Source organism: Phacochoerus africanus, chromosome 3, assembly GCF_016906955.1.
Source record: "Phacochoerus africanus isolate WHEZ1 chromosome 3, ROS_Pafr_v1, whole genome shotgun sequence".
Classification (NCBI taxonomy): domain Eukaryota; kingdom Metazoa; phylum Chordata; class Mammalia; order Artiodactyla; family Suidae; genus Phacochoerus; species Phacochoerus africanus.
The window spans coordinates 102,732,819-102,754,095 of NC_062546.1; the positions used below are offsets into that span (position 1 = coordinate 102,732,819).

Sequence of the window (21,277 nt, forward strand, 5' to 3'; positions counted from 1 at the left end):
CATTCTATAACATACATTATGAGAAATATGTTGGGTTAACCTTTTATTTTTAAGTACACTTGCAGCCTTAACTGCAATCTTGCAGAGTAGATTTTCCCTAGTTTGAACACTCTACTAAGGTAAAGATAAGTCTAGGTCATGAAGGAACTAAAGCAAAAAATTTGTACTCTATTTTGAATTTGAAGATTTTGTTACAATCAAATTAGTGTTTTCTGCTATCTTTGTACAGTATTCATTCCTGGGATGCCTACATAAATTAAATTTATTAATTCACTTAACAAAATGCTACTGTAGATTCCTTCTTGTTTTATTTTCATAACATTTAGAAGTGGACAAATTGAGAGAACATAAATTTTCTCCAAGAGATTGTTTAAATTCAGTTGACATTTTAATGTGGATTACATTTGAACTCAAATGCCACAGGCACTTTTAAGACTGGTTTCCTGGATTCTCTCACTGCTACATTGTGTTTCTCACTGTACTGTTCTTTCACATGTTGTGTCTTAAATGAACCTGATTTTGAAACCTTCTGTATTTTATTTCCTGCATTTATCATATGAGTTTGTAGGGAACTAACGTGTCTCTGTAAATGATAACATACATTAACTGAGTAAGAGTAAGGCAAACACTGTGTGACTTAAATGGATTATTTTAACTACCCATACGGAGCTGTGTACAAACATCATTTCAGTATAGAGTTACCAGTTACCAATTTTCTAATACCTTCTTTCCTTGAATTTAAGGGCTTTTTGTTTGTTTGTTTTATTGGTTAGCAGTAAAAATCAGGGGGAAGCAAAAAGAGACTTCAATGACAAAATGCTCATGTATGCACAGATTTAACTGAAGATGGACCAGGGTCCCTGAGAACCCAACTCATTGCTTTCTCGCTAATGGAGATAGATTTTCCCACGCTGTACTCCATTCCCATTATACCGTCTTGAGCCCAAGCCCTGCCTCTGTCTCCTGGCTATCCTGGCTTGTCTTCTGATTCTCCACGCAGAAGTTCCTCTGCTGTGCATGGATGTCCTGAGCATACAGGGTTAGAAGCAGGATGTGTTATCACACCTTCCCTTCCACATGGAGCCAGCCAACCCTATTTTCTTTTTTTTTTCTTTCTTTTTTTGTTTGTTTTTTTTTGCCTTTTCTAGGGTCGCTCCTGTGGCATATGGAGGTTCCCAGGCTAAGGGTCTAATCGGAGCTGTGGCCACCAGCCTACGCCAGAGCCATAGCAACGCAGGATCTGAGCTGCATCTGCAACCTACACCACAGCTCACGGCAACGCCAGATCCTTAACCCACTGAGCAAGGGCAGGGACCGAACCCGCAACCTCATGGTTCCTCATCAGATTCCTTTACCACTGAGCCACCACAGGAACTCCAGCCAACCCTATTTTCTTACCAATTCCTCCAAAGACTCCTCTACTGCAGCCAAAAAAAGAACCTACTTTGCTCCTGTCTTGGCACTTGGTAGTCTCCCTGTGCTGGAATACCCTCTTCCCTTCCCCACTGTCTCTTTCTCTGACTGATGAGCTTTTACTTAGTTTAAAAGGCTGCCCTCTCGGCGGACTCCCTCTCAGTTCCCCCAGCCTGAGTTGGCCTGCTTCCACCCGAGGGTTTGCACAGCACTGCTTTGGAGAAACCAACGGTTGTGATTTGTCCTCCCGCCTCTCACAAGAGGGTAAGCACTTCTAGGCTTGGGTCTGGGTGTCCAGGATCCAGCTGGAGTTATCATAGCTGGTAGGTTCTCAATGAGTTGTTTATGGACAAATGGATAGTGAGCCAAAGAAAATGGTTATTGAATAAATAAATGCATCTATGGTTTTGCTGGGAGCCTGATAAATCTATTAAAAACTGTTCTGCTCCTTCTGTCACTTATAGGTACTTTGGTCTTTGGAAATGGGTCATTGGATTTCCGAGGAACCATTTGAACTGTCTAACTACTTCCCCGCAGCTCCTGTAAGTCAAATGTTATTTTATGATGGTAAATGCAGTTTAGTATTTTCAGGAAATTGTTAGTAGCTTAGATATAAGCTTGAGTTTTTTATTAAATCAAGAGCAATTATGCCCATAACTTAACACATTTTGTCTGTCTCTGTGAACAAGGTGTGAGAACATGAGAACATTCTTCAAAAAGTTGTGAGGAAAGTAATCTCAAAAAATTTTAATTATAAAAGTCTTCAGGAGATAAAAATGAAAATGAAAATAGATGGATTCTTGAGAAGGTAGTATGATGTCTTGCTTACTGCTTCAAAAAATAATGCTGTTACTATTAATAGAGATAGAACTGATAGGTATAAAAATTGTGTCCACTAGTATTATGACATGGTCTTTCTGCTTTGACTTTTTTTTCTAAAACTCAACTTCAGCTTTACTGATTTTCAAGTATTTCAAATGCTTAATGGGAAAGTTTCAAGTTCTATTTTTTTTTTAAGATTAATAAGTAGGTGATTTCTGGTTTACTTGGAAGTGGGATTGTGCAGAAGTTGACTTCTGTTTTCAAATATTAACTGGTCTGTGACTTTTTTATTCTTTCAAAGATGAATATTTGAAAGAGAAATGGTGATTTGTAATCTGTGACTGATCTCTATGTTTTTAAATTATTTGTGCCATATGTCCATCCCATAACAAGAAGTGGAACTCTGCCCTCCAATCACTGGTTATCTAGCTGTTTGGTTGTTTTCGTTTTCATTTTTGAGATTACTGTATTGATTTGCTCTGGATTTTGTAAATGTTTTCTTAAGAGGAGAAAAAAATTCCTCTCAGCAAGACTTTTTGTTTGAAATACCAGCTAAGGAATTGAAGTGTTAAGTAAAAACCCCAATTCCCCCCTTCTCTGACATGAGAGAGTATATATAACTCTGAAGAACATAGTGAAGTTTGTGTTTGAAATTGACCTTATCTGCCTACATGGGCAAGTGAATATAAATTGTGTTGTTGCCCACTTTTCCCATGTTGATGAACAGTGTCTATTGTGTGGTCATTGTGATACATAGAAAATTATTGTTTCTTTTGAAGCAGTGATATTTTCTTATTATCAGATGTTTTTTAACTTGATACAAGCTGTGTATAAATTGAACCTCCACCAAATTTATGAAGCCTTCTTATGTGTAATAAGAGAAGCTTTTCTGAGATGGGAGGTAATTTAGTCATCATATATGTATATTTGCTGGGAAAGTGCAGCATGGAAGAAAAAGTAGAATGCCTGTCTCGTTCAGAGTCGGTAAATAGACTCAAGACAGCAGCAACACTTGGGCATTCTAAAACTAAGCCAGGAGGCAGGGGTAGGGAAAAATAAATTAGATAAGAAAAATGGAATAAAGAAAAAAAAATTGTGGTGAAACAGTTTGGGGTAGAGATGTCACAATGTAAATGCAGGCTGCAAATTTGGCTGTAAGCTTCCTAGCAGTTGACTCAAAAGTGAATATATGAAAAATTGCTTCCAAATTATAAAGCCCTACACAAATGTTCCTTAGTATTAATTGTATTATGAAAACTTCAAAGAGAATTTAAGCTCAAGCAGTTTAAGGGTTTTGCAGTCCTGAGCTTAAATCCGTGCTCTCAAAATTTTCTATAAAAATTTCTATAAATATCAGATTGTGTTTTTGCACTTAGAACAATTTTTTTATTGTTTGCTGATGGTTTAAGTTTAGAAAGATTTAAGTTAATCTTAATAATGCAGATTAATTTTTTCCCTAAATAACTTTTGGAGTGAATCTAACTTGAGAAGTAGATCTTTGTTAAGTGTTTTAAAATGGAAGTTTCCTCAACCAGAAACTAAATTGTGGCTTACATGCATAAAATACATCTTAGTAGATAAGAAAAAGACCCCTGTATTAGAAAAATGAGTAAAAGATGGCGCCTCTGTCAGGAAATTAAATGTATAATTTTCTTCATCATTAAAAAATCAAGATTTTCCTTTTCACAGGGCACAATTAGATGTTTCAGAATCAAATTACAATGGTGTAAATATTATCATAAAAGTTAAATGTAGTCATCTCACCTAATAAGTTATATTTAATTACTAAAAATACCTTCTTATTTAACAGCCAGGCAGGAAAAATAGTACAATCTTAATATATACTAAAAGAACATATGTTTCTATTAAAAATTTCAGAAATCCTGCAAGTTTTCACCATGGAAACTTGAAATATATATATTTGAGCATTAACTTAAAACTAAGCTGTCAACACGTATGTAAATATACTGTTTCAAAATGAAAATTTAAAGCACCTAAGAGGAAGAATAAAATGCATTAACTGTTTTTCCTTCTCCAACTATTAAACTATTAATAACCACTTCTCACAGAAATCCCTGAATATATAATATATTTTTTATAGCTTAAAGAATTTTTTCTTCTTTTTAATTATGACAGTGATGCAGAATTCAGGACATATGGATATTTACACAGTATATAAACAGTGCTCAGAAGAATGCAGTTCCAAGGTTATCTTTACTCTATGGCCTAAGTGTTCTGTTTTCCAGTTATTTACTGATGAACTCGCCCATGACATTCTTGGTTGTGACAACAGAGTCTGTAAATTGTCAGTCTCATTTGCAAGCTGAAGTTATCTTCCCACAGGCTTTCTCCCAGGTCACCCCACCAGGCTGTTGCTTGTTAGGGGCTGTGCTTCGGTTCCTTGAGTGACGCAGGTTTAAGTGATGCAGTTGACAGGGCTCTTATTTGGAGCTCCTGGGTCTCTTCGGCACTGGAAACGTGCTGTCTGTCTGAGAGGGACGAGGAGGCAGCAGGCAGCTGGTCTTTCAGAGCTTTGGGGTTACGTCTTTGCGTATAAAACAAGACACAGTTGTCTGGTGAGGGCAGGCATTTAGAAATCTGCTGGCCGGATCATCATGGTGGTGGCCTTGAGCGAGTAGCCCGACCCTTTCCAGTAGTACCACTTAATACCATTGAATTTATTTGTGTTCTGCCTCTGTGGGTAGTACATTCCGTTCAGGTTGGAAGGACCGCAGGCATCAAACCACCAGCCTGTGAAAGTAACACATAGAAGGAATTAGGAACTAGGGAGCCCTAACCATCTCCCCATGGACTTAGAAATACTGACTAATCCAGAGTTACATTCCACACATTGTTTTTTAACCTGAACCAAACTTTAAGTTCCTTTTAATGCTGATATAACATGGAAGTAGGTATAGAAGATAATTCACAGAAACATGTTTTATGTTCTGAGCATCTTAAGCAGGTACATGTAGATCTTCTCCCTGACACGTGGACAGTGTGCTTTTCTACGTATGCCCTGGTTGAACCATCCTGGTCCCCTGATGGCCATGATTTTAGGAGCTTTCTTTCTCTCCTGTGCTGTGTGGAAGGGCCAGTCATACACACCCATGACTAGGAGACCCACAGAACAGTTGGAAGTATGGCACATCAGACCTGATGAATTGTTGGGTGGCTCTCATTGGACAGGGATCCTCTTCCAACTCCAGCAGCACAGTGGACCAGAGTCATTCAGCTCCCCACCCCTTAACAAAGTCTTTTTTTCTCTTTCTTTCTTTCTTGGGCCTCACCTGCAGCATGTGAAAGTTCCCAGGCCAGGGATTGAATCAGAGCTGCAGTCACTGGCCTACGCCACAGCTATAGCAGATCTGAGCCTTGTCTGTGACCTACCCCACAGCTCATGTCAGTGCCGGATCCTTAACTCACTGAGCCGGGCCAGGGATTGAACCCATGTCCTCATGGGTACTAGTTGGGTTCTTAACCCACTGACCCACAACAGGAACTCCCAGAAAGTCTTTTTGTGTAAAACATGACCCCAAATTTTAAGTACTCAGTGGAGCTCGATTAAAAGGATCTTTAAAGGACCTTTAAATCCCAGAGACAAGAAGGAAATTTAAAGCTATAGAGGTGTGCTCATTAAGGTAAAGTGGGAGAGGGGGCCCACTGCCTGGCCCCTCAGGCAAGGCCTCCATATCCACACCTGAAGCATGGGCTTGGGATTTTAACAGCTTCCCTAGAGGCCCCGGGATGGTGCTGGGAAGGAGGCCTCGATCTACACCATTAATCTGCGTAAATCATTAAAACATTGTGTTGGAAGGACACATACAGATGATGCCATTTATATAAAGTATAAAAATACAGAACAAAAATAACAACTGTTATTGCTGTGTCCATACCTAGTAAAAGAAATAAATAATGTGAATGTTCTATTATCAGGGCAGGGATTGATAAGGCATGTTTTCTTTCTCTAAATAGTGTCCTGATACAATTATTATGATATTTACACATTGGATTGTGATCACCAATTATTTCATCCAGGTGCCTACATTCTTTCCTGATGGTGATGGCTCCATGATTTGAGTTAATTCAGATTAATGTTGATTTAATAAGATGTTTGTGTGTGTGATGCATAATTCTTCAAAATATTTGGGAATACTACAGATGAATAGATCTCTCCCTTCTGGAGCCAGTGGTCTGACTCAGCTCTAGAATTTACTATCCCTGCCGAAATGTAGCTGGTCATTAGACTGGTTTATCCGAGGTCCAGACCACGGCTTGGACACCGACCTCTACAGTCGGAACTGCTCCTTTCTGTCTCTCGGGCTGCATTTCTTCTCGCCAATCTCTTTTCCACTTCCACTCTCAGGCCTAAATCTTGATGTGAGTAAATATATATGTTGTTTCCTTGGTTATTAATGCACTGATACTCTCTTGAGTAGCTCACGACATTCGGGTGGTCTGAAAACCACCGCCCTCTGAGTGGACACTGGGTTCAGTGTGGGAGTGACAGGGAAGCAGCGTTCCTCATGCTTGCTCCCTCCCCACCCCTCTCCCAGGGTTGGCTTTGGAAAGGAGTCCTAGGGTAGAATGGGGAAGAAAGGAAGCTTTGACACAGTCAGCTAATAGCTTTCTCTGGTTGAAATCATTCCTGGAGTGTATATGGCTAATAAGGAAGACCTGTGTCACCAACATATATTTTATACATTAAATCTATTCTCTAAGGAGCCGTAGGAATGGCTTTCTTACCAGAGAAAAATAATTCTCTCAGTATTATCTTAAAGACTTGAAAATTATTGGATTTCCAGTTATTTTCATAAATGAATTTTTCCTTTTGTCTGTAAATGATTCTTAACTGCAGTACAAACACGTGATAGTTTAGATCTCTTACTTGTTTAAGTGTTACCTTATATTTATTTTTAAGATATATTGACCTCAGTTTTTTCCTTTGGTTTTCCTGGGTGAGTAATGAATGAATTTCTGGTGATCCAATTCATGGTCTCTACAAATTAAACCCTGCCAATTTCCTGTTTGTTTCTACATTTGGTCTGCACTGTTGGTGGAACTTTCGTTGCTGATTTAAATCTTTCACTGTTTTTAAAAACTAACTTGATGGCATTATTTGCCAGCCTTTTTTTCTTGTCTAGATTACAATTAGCTAGTTCTGGTTATTCCATGTTTAAACTTTGGGAATTGGAAGAATAAGTTTTTTAACAGTTGGTTCCCATCACTGAACCCTGAAGTGTTTCTGAATATTCATCTAGCCATAAGTGACTGTTATATCACATTTGCTTGTGGGTATGGTTTCTTTCTCTCTCTCCCTTTCCCTCTCCCTCTCTATCTCTCTTTTTTTCCTTTAAAGAGGTCTAACATGAAAGGTAGAGGTAAGAAGGGCTTGGAAATAAAGCACCTAACTTCAGCTGGACAATCATTCATTTTAATTTGATGCACAGAAAAGGAGTTTGGTTAATCAGTTTCTTTGCATAAATATTTTCTATATAGTAATGAAATTTTTTTAAAAAGACAACTGAAAAGTCCTTGTTTGAACAATAAATTATTAATTGGAAACATTTCCATAGTAATGAATTTATATCACTGTTTTGGCTGCCATTTTGAATTTTTTAACCTTTTTAATAAAGTAAAATGGAATTAAATCATCACACAATAACTGATACTCAGCACAAACTCAAGCGAGTTCGCTGCATGTCACATGGCCCCTCTCCTGCCAGGGGCAGGTCCTGAAGAGACACAGTTGGTCTGCTGACAATTCTAGCTCAGTATCGCATTCATGCATAAAACTCAGTCTGAAAAAGTGAAAAACAAATCTCCCTGTATTGAGCAAGTAAGTCTATTTATGGAATTTGGATACTGTCACCAGTCACAGGTTGAAGTCCAAATAGCCAGCCATCCACTCTGTGAACCCCTTCCCTGCCAATGCAAATAGGAAGAGAGAAAATTCACCCCACCTCCTGTGAGCATCTGTGAACATTTGCAGATACATTTGTCGTTGTCTGCGTCCTTTGTGCTAAAATCATTTCCTGGTTGGCTTATGCTGCTTATTTTGCCGGCTGTCCCTGTAAGTCCTTTAAGGTGAATCCTGTGAGCATGCAAAAGGAAAAAAAAAGCAGAACATAATTTGCTTGGGTGGCTGATTTATCCTAGTGGAAAGTTTTTTACCCTGAAGAATTTCATTCTACAGGAATGCCTTCTGTGCTGGTGAGTGCACTAATGCACATTCTGGACAAAGTGTTTTTGCACTGGTATAAACAGGAACCAACTTATCATCAGATCCTTAGGCAAAGGGAATGTTTTCATGAAACCTTCAGTGCATATCACTTGCACAAGTCTCGGCAGGGACTTCGGGGGCCCTATAATTTATTTTTCTGCTGCTTTCAGATAAACAGGAGGAGGGAAAATGCATTGCGAGGGGCTCCTCTTTCCAAGTGTCCAGGCATCGGCCACATGCAAATGAGTCTCCCTGACTGGTGGGAGTGGGGAGGCCAGACAGCAAAGCATGGCCACTGAATTTGGATAGAAATCTACCAACTGTGTAGCTTACAGATGTTCTGCTTCTGAATAGTATCGGAGTAAGCCTGCCAGATGTTGAGAAAAGAATACATGTATTATTAAGTTAGGCCCTAGATAACAGTTCATGCTTTTAGGATATTGCAAAAATCTGGTGTGTATCAGCCATGTGCCTGCCGAGGAGGAAGGGAGGAAGGAAGGGCCAGGTCTGTGAGCCCTGCCGCAGGGAGGTCCAGGGCAGATGCACAGAGAGCCCAGGGCAGGGTTCTGGTGATGGCTCGTGGCCATGCAGAAGGTGAGGTCACTGTGTGTGTGGCACGTGGAGTGTGGGGCTTCTTGTCCTGGGGACCCTGAAAGCAAACCCTGCAACGCTGGAGGGAGAAGCATCCATGCAGCCCAGCAGACACTGCTCGCCTTGAGAACACCTGTGCACATTTGCTAGCAGCTATCTTGGAAGACGTATAATTTCCTGGAATTTATGTCTGAACAGAAGGTGGAGACAAGTGGAAAGTTTCCCTGGGGGACTGTCTGGACCAGGCACTTTCATGGCATGTGCACTGAACCAGAGGCAGACGTTACCTCTGTTTTTACATATAAGTTCATTGAGGTTCACAGATGGGTACTCGGCCAAAGGTACATCATCGTGTTGATGGCAGAGCTGGGGTTGGCACCAGGTGCCACCACTGCCCTGTCATGTCCACTCTAGTGCACACCCTCCAGGGCTGTTTGGCCATCAAGGAAGTAGCAGGGGCAGGGAGCATGTCAAACGAGTCCCACAAAGCCTTGGTCCCACCTCACTTTTGTGTTAATAACTCAGATTTTTAATGGTTTGTAATATTGTAGCTCTGGAAACCTCATCATAAGGCATTGGCCAGATTTCTGAATTTCAAGTTTGCTCTCATTTTTCAAAAATGACCCTGGCCCAGCCTCTGTATACCTGCTGCAAAACATTTGTGTCAGTTCTGCTAACTTTCCTTTCTGACCAGTCCCCTCTCACTGTTCACAATCCTAGGTAGGATTGCAATAAACCACTCTTCTTGCTTCACTCCCTTTAACTTTCCTCTCTGCTTTGAACAATTGCAGTTCTAGTGGAACTCATTAAACTTCCCCAAAGCAAAGTAAGGGAGAGTGCTATTTTTTATAAGTTTTTATCAGAAAGGTTATATCTTTTGAGATCCTTCTATTGTATGGCCCACTGGTTTAAAGTTGCCTTCTTTGAAAATTTGGTTACTAAGAATAGTCGCATTCTTGAAATTGCTTTAAATCAGAATCCATTGCTTTTATATCACAGTGGGGGTAAAGTGAGAGGTAATGCAACCATTTAATAATTAAATTTCAGTGTTTATACAGAACTGCCAGAATGTATGTGAAAAGTGACCAGCTCTTTATGTTTATTACATGAATAGATTTTAGTTTTAGTAAAAAGAATCATTTTATTGATGTATTTACCCATTCCTTATATATTTTTCAGTTTTTCAACGTTTGGGGAAAATCCCTCTAGGAAAAAAAAAACAAAAAAACAAAAAAAACTTAGCTGCTACATACAACTGGCATTCTGAAACATCTGCAGTTATTAATGAGTTTAGTCAGGTCAGAGTTTTCTTATATTGGCATGTTTTATTAGGATAATAATTTTTTCAACATAGTACCTGTCTTAAATTAAACTGAGCTTTAAACAAATGTGTGCTTTTTAAAATCACATATCCAAATGTGTGCTTTTTAAAATCACATATCCAAACATTGATTGCGTTTCTAAAGGAAGTATCTGTTAAAAACCATTCCAAGTTTAAAATGCTTTTATAATGGCAGTATATAAGGGTAATGACCCATTTTGTAAAATTTTCTTATATAAACAGTCTAATCCTTAATTTTTGTGTTTTTTTTTTTAATTCCTCTGTTGTAGATTCCTGTTTCCAGTTGAAAAAATATTTAGCTTGGAGGTAAAACAATGACCAGCCACTCATGTCTCAAAATAAATTGACGTTTAGATCTTTTTGGAGTCAATTTGGGGCTGCAGAGAGGCCCAAACACCTATCTTTTCATTCATCTGACTAGCCAGCCCTGCTCTTCCTGTAACGAGAACTGACGGGCTTTGTTTCACTGACTTCACATAAACGTCATATCAGTGCATGCCCCACATTATCTGTTTTCCAAACATGCTTCTGAATTTTGGCCCACTGTTTACATCGCAGGACACTGACATTGTGCAGTACTCAGGTAGCTGTTCAGCAAGCTGGCTGTGTCTTCATGCTGTCCGTTGTCAGCCTCCCCTAGGAAGCCAGTTCAGCGGCTTCAAAATCATGGGCTCAGTCTCCCAGATCACTCAGATCTTTGTATTTCTACTGAGCAGAGGATCTGAGTTGAGCATTAATGGGATTGAGATGAGACTGGGGGCCAGGTAATGCCTGTCTCCTGCAATGTTCCCTTTGAACTTGGCTTATTTATTTCTGACCTGAGTATTTCACAATGTGTACTCCATGATCACCAAAGTCGCCACAAGCTACCATCTGTGCTCACTAGACCCCTTCAGGGCTGTGTTGGTGCCTGAGCCCAGGCGTTGTATACCCCACCCCTCTCCTCTGCCCTACCATGGCCGTGAGCATCTGAGCCCTTGCTATGGAGCAGCATGCACAGACGTGCCTTTACCACCCTTGCCTCACCCAGGATGTCGTCGTGATCCCTTTCCTGCTCAGTGTCTACTCTCACTGCATTTTAGAGCCAAAGAGTAAACTCCCAGTCAAAACTTCCCCATGCTTTTCTTGGAACATTCAAGATTAGCTCCTCCAGATGGGTGGGAGGAGGCAGATACTTTGGGAAAGCTGAGCATCGGCTGGTGTTTCTAGAGCAGAGCCAAGGCACTGATTGCATGACTGTCCAACCTCCTTCTGCCACTTTGGAACTCAGCGGCTTATCCTGACTGGGGGATGGAGCATAACACTTGAATGTGTTTAAACTTTGAAAAGATAGATTTAACTTTTAAGATCTGGAAAAATACAGTATAGTCACAGGTATACATCTGTTGTGACATTGGCATAACATTTTATAATAGGGCACAACGTTTACCTGGTCTACAAATAGTTGTTAAAGGCAGAGTTCATCTGTGCTCTGAGGGTACAGAGCAAACACAGCAGGCAAAATTCTGTCCTCATGAAGCTTCCCTTATATTGTAAAAAACAAGTCAGAGAAACTTTCATAAAGAGAGCAAAGAACTCTGAGAAATAAGATGTTTTTCCCCTTTCAGGTAGTCTGTGTGCAGTTTAGATTCTCACTAATACCGAGGGGCCCTCGCTTTCTGAGTCATCACCAGCACCTCCCTTACCTTTTCTAAGTAATGTATAATTTCCTTACCTGTAATTGAATTCTTCACTGGAGAGATAGAAGTGTTCGTACAGTGAGTAAGCCTCGTTGCCTTCCCAGTCTCTCAGGTGTATCTTAAGCACGTAGCGTTTCTGATTGGTCACTTGTGACACAAACTCATTTCCCAGCCAGTGTTCGCCTGAGGGACTCCCAAAGCCCTGGAATCCAATTTGGGAAAGTCACTGACTTTACTTACTTTTCTCTTCACATATTTGAAAGCAGTAGTCCATCAATTTAGCACGGAACAACGTCAGATATTCAGCAGGAATTCCTTCCTGTACTGTGAATATTTGGGGTCTTCCATATAAGAAAGATGTTCTAAAGGTCAGTTTTAAGGAACTAAGTTGTTACTAGACGAAAACTAGGGTAATTAGAGCAGCTCAGGGCACCACCCACCAGTGGAAACATAAGCATAGACAGCTCTGTTTCTAGATGTGTGAAACACTATGAAACAAGCAGTTTACCCCCAAAATGCTAAGCCTGCCGTTAAAAATAAGCCTCTCATTTGCATGCCTTTGTTTTGATATATAGTTTACATTGCATTTACAGGACTTTTCTTTAACAGGGAGACTGAAACACCAAGAACCTTTCAGTTAAAATAAAAAAAAAAATGGTCGAAAGTCACTGGTTAGTTGTAGATTTGTGGCAAAGGTTGTGCACATTCTCAAAGTTAGTTTTCACAAAGGAAATTATTTTCAGATGGTTTAAAGAATATCATACCATTTTATATTCTTTCCAAGTCCTCTGAAAATCAACACTTCCATCTTCACGTCGCTGAATAACTGTCCATCCACCTCCACCCGTTTCCATGTCGCAGTAAGCCTACAACAGGAATGCATGGTTACTGCCTGGTGAGCTCCATGACTTGGATCTTGTCTTAAATAACAGAAGCAAGATGGACAGAGATACTTTTAATAAGACCAGGGCTGATGGGGTTCTCTGGGGTAAATCTTCCAAGCTGCAGAGGATTTTTAAGAAATTGAAAACCATGAATTTAAATTGAGGATGCAAAATAAACAGTCATGTAACAGGATGTGTTGATGAAAATAGGACCTTATCATCATCTGTCGCCCCTGCCGACAGCTGACCCAGAGATCACTGTTCCTTAGAGATTTGTTGTGAAGGGGACATGTTGGCAGGCTGGCCCCAACCCTCTTATCTCTACCCTGTGGAAATCCATGGACTCATGCTCTCAGCCATCAAAACCTTTGTGTTGGTAACCAGTCCTTTTCACCTCTGCAGAGAGTTGGGTAAATGAGAGACTCTTGCATTGTGGGGTTTCCAAAACCCTGCAAAGCTGTGGGGCTGTTAGGCTGCCTCCGTGTGTGGTCAGAGTTGGGTGGCCTGGTTCATCCCTCAGAACGAGAGGCAGAAGGCTCTCCTAGGAGTTCCCGTCGTGGCGCAGCAGAAATGAATCCAGCTGGAAACCATGAGGTTGCAGGTTCAACCCCTGGCCTTGCTCAGTGGGTTAAGGATCTGGCGTTGCTGTGAGCTGTGGTGTTGGCACAGACAAAGCTTGGATCCTGCATTGCTGTGGCTGTGGTGTAGGCCGGCAGCTACAGCTCTGATTGGACCCCTAGCCTGGGAACCTCCATATGTATGCCATGGATGTGACCCTAAAAAGAAAAAAAAAAAGAAAGAAAAAAAAAGAGGCAGAAGGCTCTCCTGTACCCAGAGTGACATGTGGGACCTGAGGGCATCCTGGTAGTCCCAGCCCACAGGCCCTGCCTTCAGGCTTCTCTGTACTTTGCTCACTGCCCATGGTATTTCCCTTCCAGCTCTTTTGAGTTCTGCTTTTAAACTGGCGTGATGGGTTTAAACTTCTTCAGGACACGGAATTATTTCTTGGGTTAAGAGTATGCATGTTCAATTTCAACTCAGCTGGAGTTTTATTATGAAATTAAAAACCCCTGAAAAATAAGATTATGCACATAGTTTTAAATAATGAGATTATAATAGATCGAAGAAGTTTTCCAGAAAGTTAAGATAAATTTCCCTATAGCCTACAAGGTAGTAAATATGATTCAAAACAAATTAGGAATATTCTTGTTTTATTGTTTTCCATGGTCTTTGGGGGGAATAATGGAGATCATGTTGGCCAAGTGGTCTTAAATGTGACAATACTGCATTTGTGAGCTAAAATCCTAGAGAATCAGAGCTAAAAGTGATCCCATCATGAACTGCTAGGGCTTGAATTGTCCAGCCATACTGTTCTCTAGCCTTTGAGAGGCAATGATAGGATCAGGAGAACAGATTCTTAAAATTTCTTTGCCTAGATTGTGGGAAAAGTGCAGAGCGTTTATAAAAACTGAAGTATTATGGTTAGATAGATAAAGATGGTGTTGGGATGGAGTTATCCATGTAGCCACAAGGCACTGATGAAAATGAAGTAGATTACAGCAGGGTGGGAAGAGCATAAATCCTCAGATAATGCTCAAGACCTCGGTGCTCCAGTAATGCAACCCTGAGGGCAGTTAGGGTTTTTGAGTAGCACACCCTGGCTTGGCTCAGGGACCTCATATTTTGCTCTAGAGCTTGATGTCTTTCAGCAGATAATGCTTGATTTAAATGTTATGCTTCAGCTCTAAGACCCTGGTGAGTGAGTGATTAAACAGCAAACAGATAAACATTAGGAGTCAGGTGTCCTTTGCAGTTTAGGGAAGGAAACAATAATGTCTCTAACTAGCAAAACCACACCCTGAAGCTTCTGATATCCTGCACTATCTTGTACAAAAACCTGAGGAATTCTTCAGAAAAGAAGTAGAAATATTTGGGCCTCTCTGGAAGAGATCTGCCCCAAGATTGATCTAGTAAACATTCTCTTCTGGAATTGGATGGAACAGGGCAGGCCTGGGTGCTGAGAGCTTCTCTCGCAGCCTTTAGGGGCAGCTCAAAATGGTCACAGCTCCCAGCCATTGATGGAGAGTAAGCCCCATGCCCTGTGCTGGCTGCTGCATCTCTGTAGTTCCCTCTTAAAAACTAGGAGTGTCACATCACGTCACCCATTAGGAAGCTGAGGCCTCACCCAGGTTAAACAACTTGCTAAGAGGCACACATTGACAGGGTTGGAATTTAAATCCACATCTATCTGACTCGCTCAGGTTATGAATTACAGAGGCTGAAGTCTGGAAGGGACTCCAGAGGTAACTTAATCCGGACCATATATTTTAGGGGTGAAAAAACTGAGGTTTCAAAAATTGTTGTTCCCTGCTGTGTAAATGAGTTGTTTTTACTGCGTGTGTGTAAAAGGCACATAAATCATAATGTTTCCAGCCATGGCCTGGACTTGCGTCGTCCCAGAGCTGCATATTTTCCTCTCCCTACAGCAGGGCCTCTGGGTTGCTGTAGTGGAAGGGGGCAGGGATGCTGCACAGAGTCAAAAAACGGTTACACCCCCTGGGTCTGTGTGGATGGAACCCCATCGTAGTCTCCTCAAATCCTCTACCTGTGGCTCCTGTCCTCTTGCCTCCAGACCAAGGAGAGACCAACATCTGGAGACTGTCAATGGCCTGCAGAGAGTTGGCTTGAAAACAGAGAGGAAAGGGGGTTGAGGGCTTAGCATAGAGGCTGTTCATTACTTTTTCTTCTGCAGCAGACTTGGGTCTTTGTCACCCCCGATGCGGCTCTTCTGGGGCACTGGGGACGTTAACTGATTGTCAGGGTTGACTTAAAACAGCATGAATGAATTAGAAAGATTTCTTTGGAAAGTATTGTCTCGAATAGCACAATATTTATCTTTTAAATTCATAAGCAGGTGTATGTTACTGTTTCAAATTCCATGTCTTTAAACCCTTAATGTCTGTATTTTTAAAGTATTTTTCTTTATTACCATGTTAAATACTGAGGATAATCCTAAGTTCAAAGAAATCATACTTTTAGGAGCCTCTAAAATTTCCATTTTCATACAGCATCAAGTGCCTTCTCTTAAGTGTTTCCGGTCATTCAATGTGTTGCTGCTTTTACAGTTAGAGGTAAACTTATTTATAGGCATTTAACATTTATAGTCATCCAATATTTATATAATGCTTCACACTGATTCTCACATAATGTTTTACCTTATCAAACCTCTAAGGGAAGCCACATTGAAATATCTCCTGGGGAAGTGACTTTGTTTTTTTTTTTTTTTCCCTCATGTAAAGCTTAACATCCCCCAAAGCCGGTTCAGGAGAAATTTCTCCCTGAGAAATCCAGAATGACTGAGCACAACCAAGTTAGCTGTACACTGGCTTCTCCTGACAGGAAGCTCTGGTTGTGGTTCACTTAGGAGCTTACCCTTGGAGTAAACTCCGAGTAATTGGGACAAAAACCACCTGCTCTCTGTGCAAGTGATTTGTCTTACAACTCATCATGCTGTGACCACCTTTATGGTGATGACACAAAAGCACTAGTGGGTGAAATTGCCAGCACCAAAGCATGAACTAAGGGAGTGGCCAGAGTGAACTGTGAACTGTGCCAGAGTCACTGCGCTCCCCAGCCACGCACTTGCAACTAGGGAAAAGCCAGCTTCACCTCAGGCTGCCCCTGACAAAGCAGTGAAAGTGATCAGTTTTATTAAACCCCTTGTGTACATGTCTTTATTTCCTGTTTGGTGAAATGGGTATAAACCACTTCTGCACATCAAAGTGCCATGGCTGTCTGGGGGGAAACTTGTGAGTGATTGTTGCAGCTGCAAGCTGAATGAGCTTTTTTTTTTTTTTTTCATTTTTCAGGTGGAATACCATTGTTACTTAAAATAAAGAATGAAAGATAAACTATGATTATTCGAACTCTGGTATTTGGAAGATATTTTCTTTGAAATGAATGAAGCTAGTCTAACATTTGAAAGCAGACAGCTGACAGTATGCAGGACTAAGCCAAATGCCAGGAGAAAGTAAGCAGATTATTTTATGTATGAGATAGATGCACAATAAGATAGATATTTCTACACTGTTAACATGCACGGTAGTGTTCTGTGCCCAGTGGTTGGACTCGGAGCCCTGGGCAAGGCCTTTACATGTAGTCAGTGTTTCTTGCTTTGCTCTGAGTGGAGCTGGAAAGTATCCATGGTGTGTGAAGTGTGCAGTTCCTCTAAAAGGAGGTACTAGGAGTTCCCTGGTGGCTCAGAGGGTTAAGGGCCCAGTGTTGTCACTGCTGAGGTGCAGGTTCGATCCCTGGCCCAGGAACTTCCACAGGCATAGCCAAAAAATTAATTAAGAAATAAAAATAAAAGGACCTGGAGTTCCCATTGTGGTGCAGTGGAAACGAATCTGACTGGTAACCATGAGGCTGAGGACTTGATTCCTGGTGTCACTGAGTAGGTTAAGGATCTGGCATTGCCATGAGCTGTGGTGTAGGTCACAGACATGGCTCAGATCCTGCATTGCTGTGCCTGTGGCATAGGCCAGCAGCTGTAGCTCTGATTTGACCCCTAGCCTGGGAACCTCCATATGCTGCAGGTTTGGCCCTAAAAAACAAAAATAAAAATAAAAATAAAAGGACATGCCTCAAGGAGGTGGAAACACAAAGCTGACTGACCCCTTACCTTGGTCTCCTCAGTGGAGTTAGGAAAGGTCAGCGTGTAGGTGCCGCTGGTTGTTAGTCCTGATTTGAATGCTTCTGCGCAGTCTCTGAAGATGATTTGTTCTTCCTTAGCAACAAGGGAGTGCTTAGCTGCTTTTCAAAAATAGGAAAGCTTTTAAAAGGAGTTCACAAAAAGGTAAAACTTTATCATTTCGAGATGGCCTCATTTGGTGAGTTTTATCCCATTTGAATTCTTATAACAACTAAAAGGGAGAGGCTAGTTTTTAGCATTCAAAAAAAGTTACTCTTTCAGCCTGTTTCATATTAATTCTCAAAGATTGTGACCAATAATCCATACTTCCTTTTTTTCTCGTCAACTGTTATGTAATGCAGGTACTTCCCAATCGGCTGTAATAAACTATTACTTTTTAAAAAATCTTCCATCCTGAGTGGACACAGATAAATTTATTACAGAAGAATGAGAAAGAACGTACCTAGAAATACTGTTAGCTCTACACTGGTTGCATCCATTGCCCAGTCTAAGCCAAAGTATTGGTTATTTTCCTTTCTTTTTGTAAATCTGAGGCCAAGTCTTTACACCTTTCTTTAGACTCTTGGATGAAGACATTTAATATTCTTTGGATTTTTAGCAACTGTCTCATAATAGCTTGTGTTAAAGAGGAAACTAACATTTATTCATCTGTGTCTTTGAAATTCTTCCTTTTAAGTCTGGAAAGTCTAGGACTATGAAATTCTTTCCAATTTTAATTCTACTCTCAGCATTTAGATTTCCCAATCCCCTTTTTTGCCACATTTTAAAAAAGTGTTTGTGTATGTGTATTATTGCAGGTATTTATTTATACTTCATTCTAGAGACTGACCTAAGCCTAGGTCTCTAGCCAGGTGGTACAGGCAGGCATCATAGCTGGGCGGCCCGTCCACACACCTGTTGGAGACGCCTGGGGCCCATGAAAGCTATGCTGGTCTTTTCCTTTGCTTTTTTTTTTTTTTTTTTTTCCCTTCCCTGCGGGAGTCTGAGCTTCATGGTTTTTCTCTATTTTGGCTCATCAAAGTTAACACCTCATGCTGTCTTAGTCCCACTAGGCACCAGATGATTGTCTTTTCTTTTTCTACGGATGTGAAAAAAATATGATTTTTCTAAGTTATAAGAGGATGAAACTAGCTAGAAGGCACATACTGCAAACTAGCAACCTGGGGTAAAACCTGCCACTTAGCATCAAAGTTGCACCACAGTTTTTGTTTGTGTGCTTCCTTGTGTGTTTCTCTTATTCAAGTTGGGAGAATTATATGACTCAAGGAAAATGTGAGAGCATATTTCTTGTGGAAGAGAAAAGTGTCTCTCCGTGATTCATATGTAACATGGATCTGTGTCAAAAGCATACAGTTGAAAAGACACTATGAAATAAACCATGGTAAGAACTAGATCCATTGCTTAAGGAAAACACTTAAAAATACCACACAGGTTATATACCATGTCTCTAATTAAAGCCTGAAGATGCATTAATATCTTCCCTCTAATATCTAAGAGAGGTTGAAAGGTAAAACAGAAACAGGGAAAGCAAGCTGTAGATGAGGATGTGGTAAGAGAAGAAAACTGGCATTTCTTGGGTACCAGGTATATGTCAGTTATTGCAAGTCTTATTTTATCTTCACAACAACCCTGTGGTCCTACTACTGCTTTTCCTTCTTAAAAAATAAAAAATGTCTACTATATGTTAGCAACTTACCCAGCCCCCTACATCAAGTTAGTGATAGAACTAACTCAAAGTAGGCTCCTTGAGCTCATGAGTCAAAAATATGTTTGGGGTGGTTTGCCTCATAATAATTAATTACTGTAAATACATAGTCCCCTTTCTCTCTTCCTCTTTCTTTTTAGTCAGTTCCATATTGAGACCCTATAAAGCATTTATATGAAATGTATAATAGATATAGTGCCTTTTTTGAATGATAAGAGTTTTTTAGAATTTTGAAATTCCAATGGCAAATAAAGCCAAAGAAGGACTTATATATAAACTTTACTTACAGTTTGATGTCGATATCATAGTCAATAAATTATGAACCGTCTCCATCAGATCGTGTTGCTGCTTTTGGAGAACTGAGTTATTCACCGTGGCAGTCACCAGTTGTTTTTCTAGTTCTTCAATGATGGAATTTTGCTTGGATACTAACACCTGGAGCTGGTCTTTCTCTTCTTTTATTGACTGAAGTTGAACTATGTGCTTGTCTTCCATATCTAGAACTTTCTTTTCCAGGAAACTTGTAAAGGGAAGTAATTGTTTGTTACTGAAGGGTTTTCTGGTTATCATCAAAACCAAGTGCTTTGTAAATAACCTAATCAGTTTCATAATCCTTATACAAGCTATAACTATTTCTATTTATTGAATTTCTACTTCTCCAAGGCACTCTGTTAAGTGTTAAGGGAGTAATAAAATCCCAAAATGTTGTCACAGCCCTGAAGAAGCTGTCAGACTTGCTGAGGAGATCAGATAGATGACATGGGTGTGACATAGGAGAAAATACCCTGGTGAAAATGGAAGATTGGTAATTAGAAGTTACCCCATGCAATGCATTTGAAGATCGTGGTTTTGCTAAAGAGGAATGTGGACAGTAAATGGTGACCTCTGTGTTGGGAGCATCTGTGGGTCAATGGGGGAGCCTTAGGTTGAGAACCTCGCCTCCACCCATGACCCCTGTGTTGCCTGAGGCAGTCTCTCCTCTCTCTGGATCTTGGATCTTGGGTGTATATCGTGTATATATATTGATCTGAGTGAAAATCCACCTAGAGAAATAAATCTATCTAAAATGAAGGCATTAGCTTAGATAATGACTTCTAAGACCCCTTCTGGTTCAAATAATCTATGAGTCTATTATTCTTTCAGAGTGGGGGGGCAGTAACATTTTTTGAATCTTTAGCCCTGGAAACAACTTGCTCAGCTAAGGGACTAAACTACCCATTACTGGTCTTACCTATAAGCATTAACAATCAGTAGTAATAATTATTATTAGAAATTTAGTTACAACTTTTAAATTTATCCCAGTCCCATGATCATTATGAACCAGTCTGTGACAGTAAGTACCAAGAAATAATCAGTTCCCACAGTGCGGACATTTGGTTTCAGCTTTCATCAGTTTTACCATATCCATTCTCAACTATTATTTCTTAATATTTTTCTTGAGATTGCCTAAATTATTTTTTTAAACTTGTATATCCCTGCCATTGATTTAAAAACCGAGATAACCATAAGCAGAAAGTCACCTAAAAGCAAATGCATAAAGTTTTTGTATTCTGGCTAAAATCATCCCTAGTACCATCGTCAGCATGCAGGCGATATATGCTTTGGGAACATTTCTGCAATGCTTGACCTAGACACTTACATAAAATGTAGGGACACTTTTAAATCACAAATCTATACTGCCTTCAAAGTGATGTTGCTGAACTTTGTCATCCAACCGGTCTTTTGCTTTGTTGTCTTTAATGTTCTATGAAGAGGCATAAAAGATAGATGTGATGATCAATTGCACAGTACAGAGGGTGAATGAGAGTTTGAATACTCTGGGATGGATGTTAAAAAACAAAACAGTAGCTTCTTTCTCCCAGACCTCTACCAGTATAATCCAGAGGGCAATCACATCCTGATCTTTA

General features: G+C 40.2%; 2 protein-coding genes across 7 annotated transcripts in view; one reads left to right on the top strand and one right to left on the bottom strand.

Annotated features, from left to right (window-relative positions):
- Nucleotides 1-21,277, top strand: part of MCPH1 (microcephalin 1) — a 211,573-nt gene that overhangs the window by 84,583 nt on the left and 105,713 nt on the right. For all 5 annotated transcript variants that reach the window (XM_047772242.1, XM_047772244.1, XM_047772245.1 and 2 more), the window contains one exon: nucleotides 1,878-1,955. In XM_047772242.1, coding sequence (XP_047628198.1) covers nucleotides 1,878-1,955 — 78 coding nt within the window. The remainder of the gene's footprint in view (nucleotides 1-1,877; nucleotides 1,956-21,277) is intronic.
- ANGPT2 (angiopoietin 2) overlaps nucleotides 4,338-21,277 on the bottom strand; it is a 50,019-nt gene continuing 33,079 nt past the window's right edge. Inside the window, exons 4-9 of one of the 2 annotated variants that reach the window (XM_047772249.1) lie at nucleotides 19,658-19,890; nucleotides 17,636-17,766; nucleotides 12,835-12,936; nucleotides 12,106-12,272; nucleotides 8,199-8,329; nucleotides 4,338-4,986 (exon numbers count right to left, since the gene is read on the bottom strand). In XM_047772249.1, the coding sequence (XP_047628205.1) occupies nucleotides 4,826-4,986; nucleotides 8,199-8,329; nucleotides 12,106-12,272; nucleotides 12,835-12,936; nucleotides 17,636-17,766; nucleotides 19,658-19,890 (925 nt within the window). In that variant the 3' untranslated portion in view covers nucleotides 4,338-4,825. The remainder of the gene's footprint in view (nucleotides 4,987-8,198; nucleotides 8,330-12,105; nucleotides 12,273-12,834; nucleotides 12,937-17,635; nucleotides 17,767-19,657; nucleotides 19,891-21,277) is intronic. The other variant, XM_047772250.1, reaches the window with a different exon arrangement.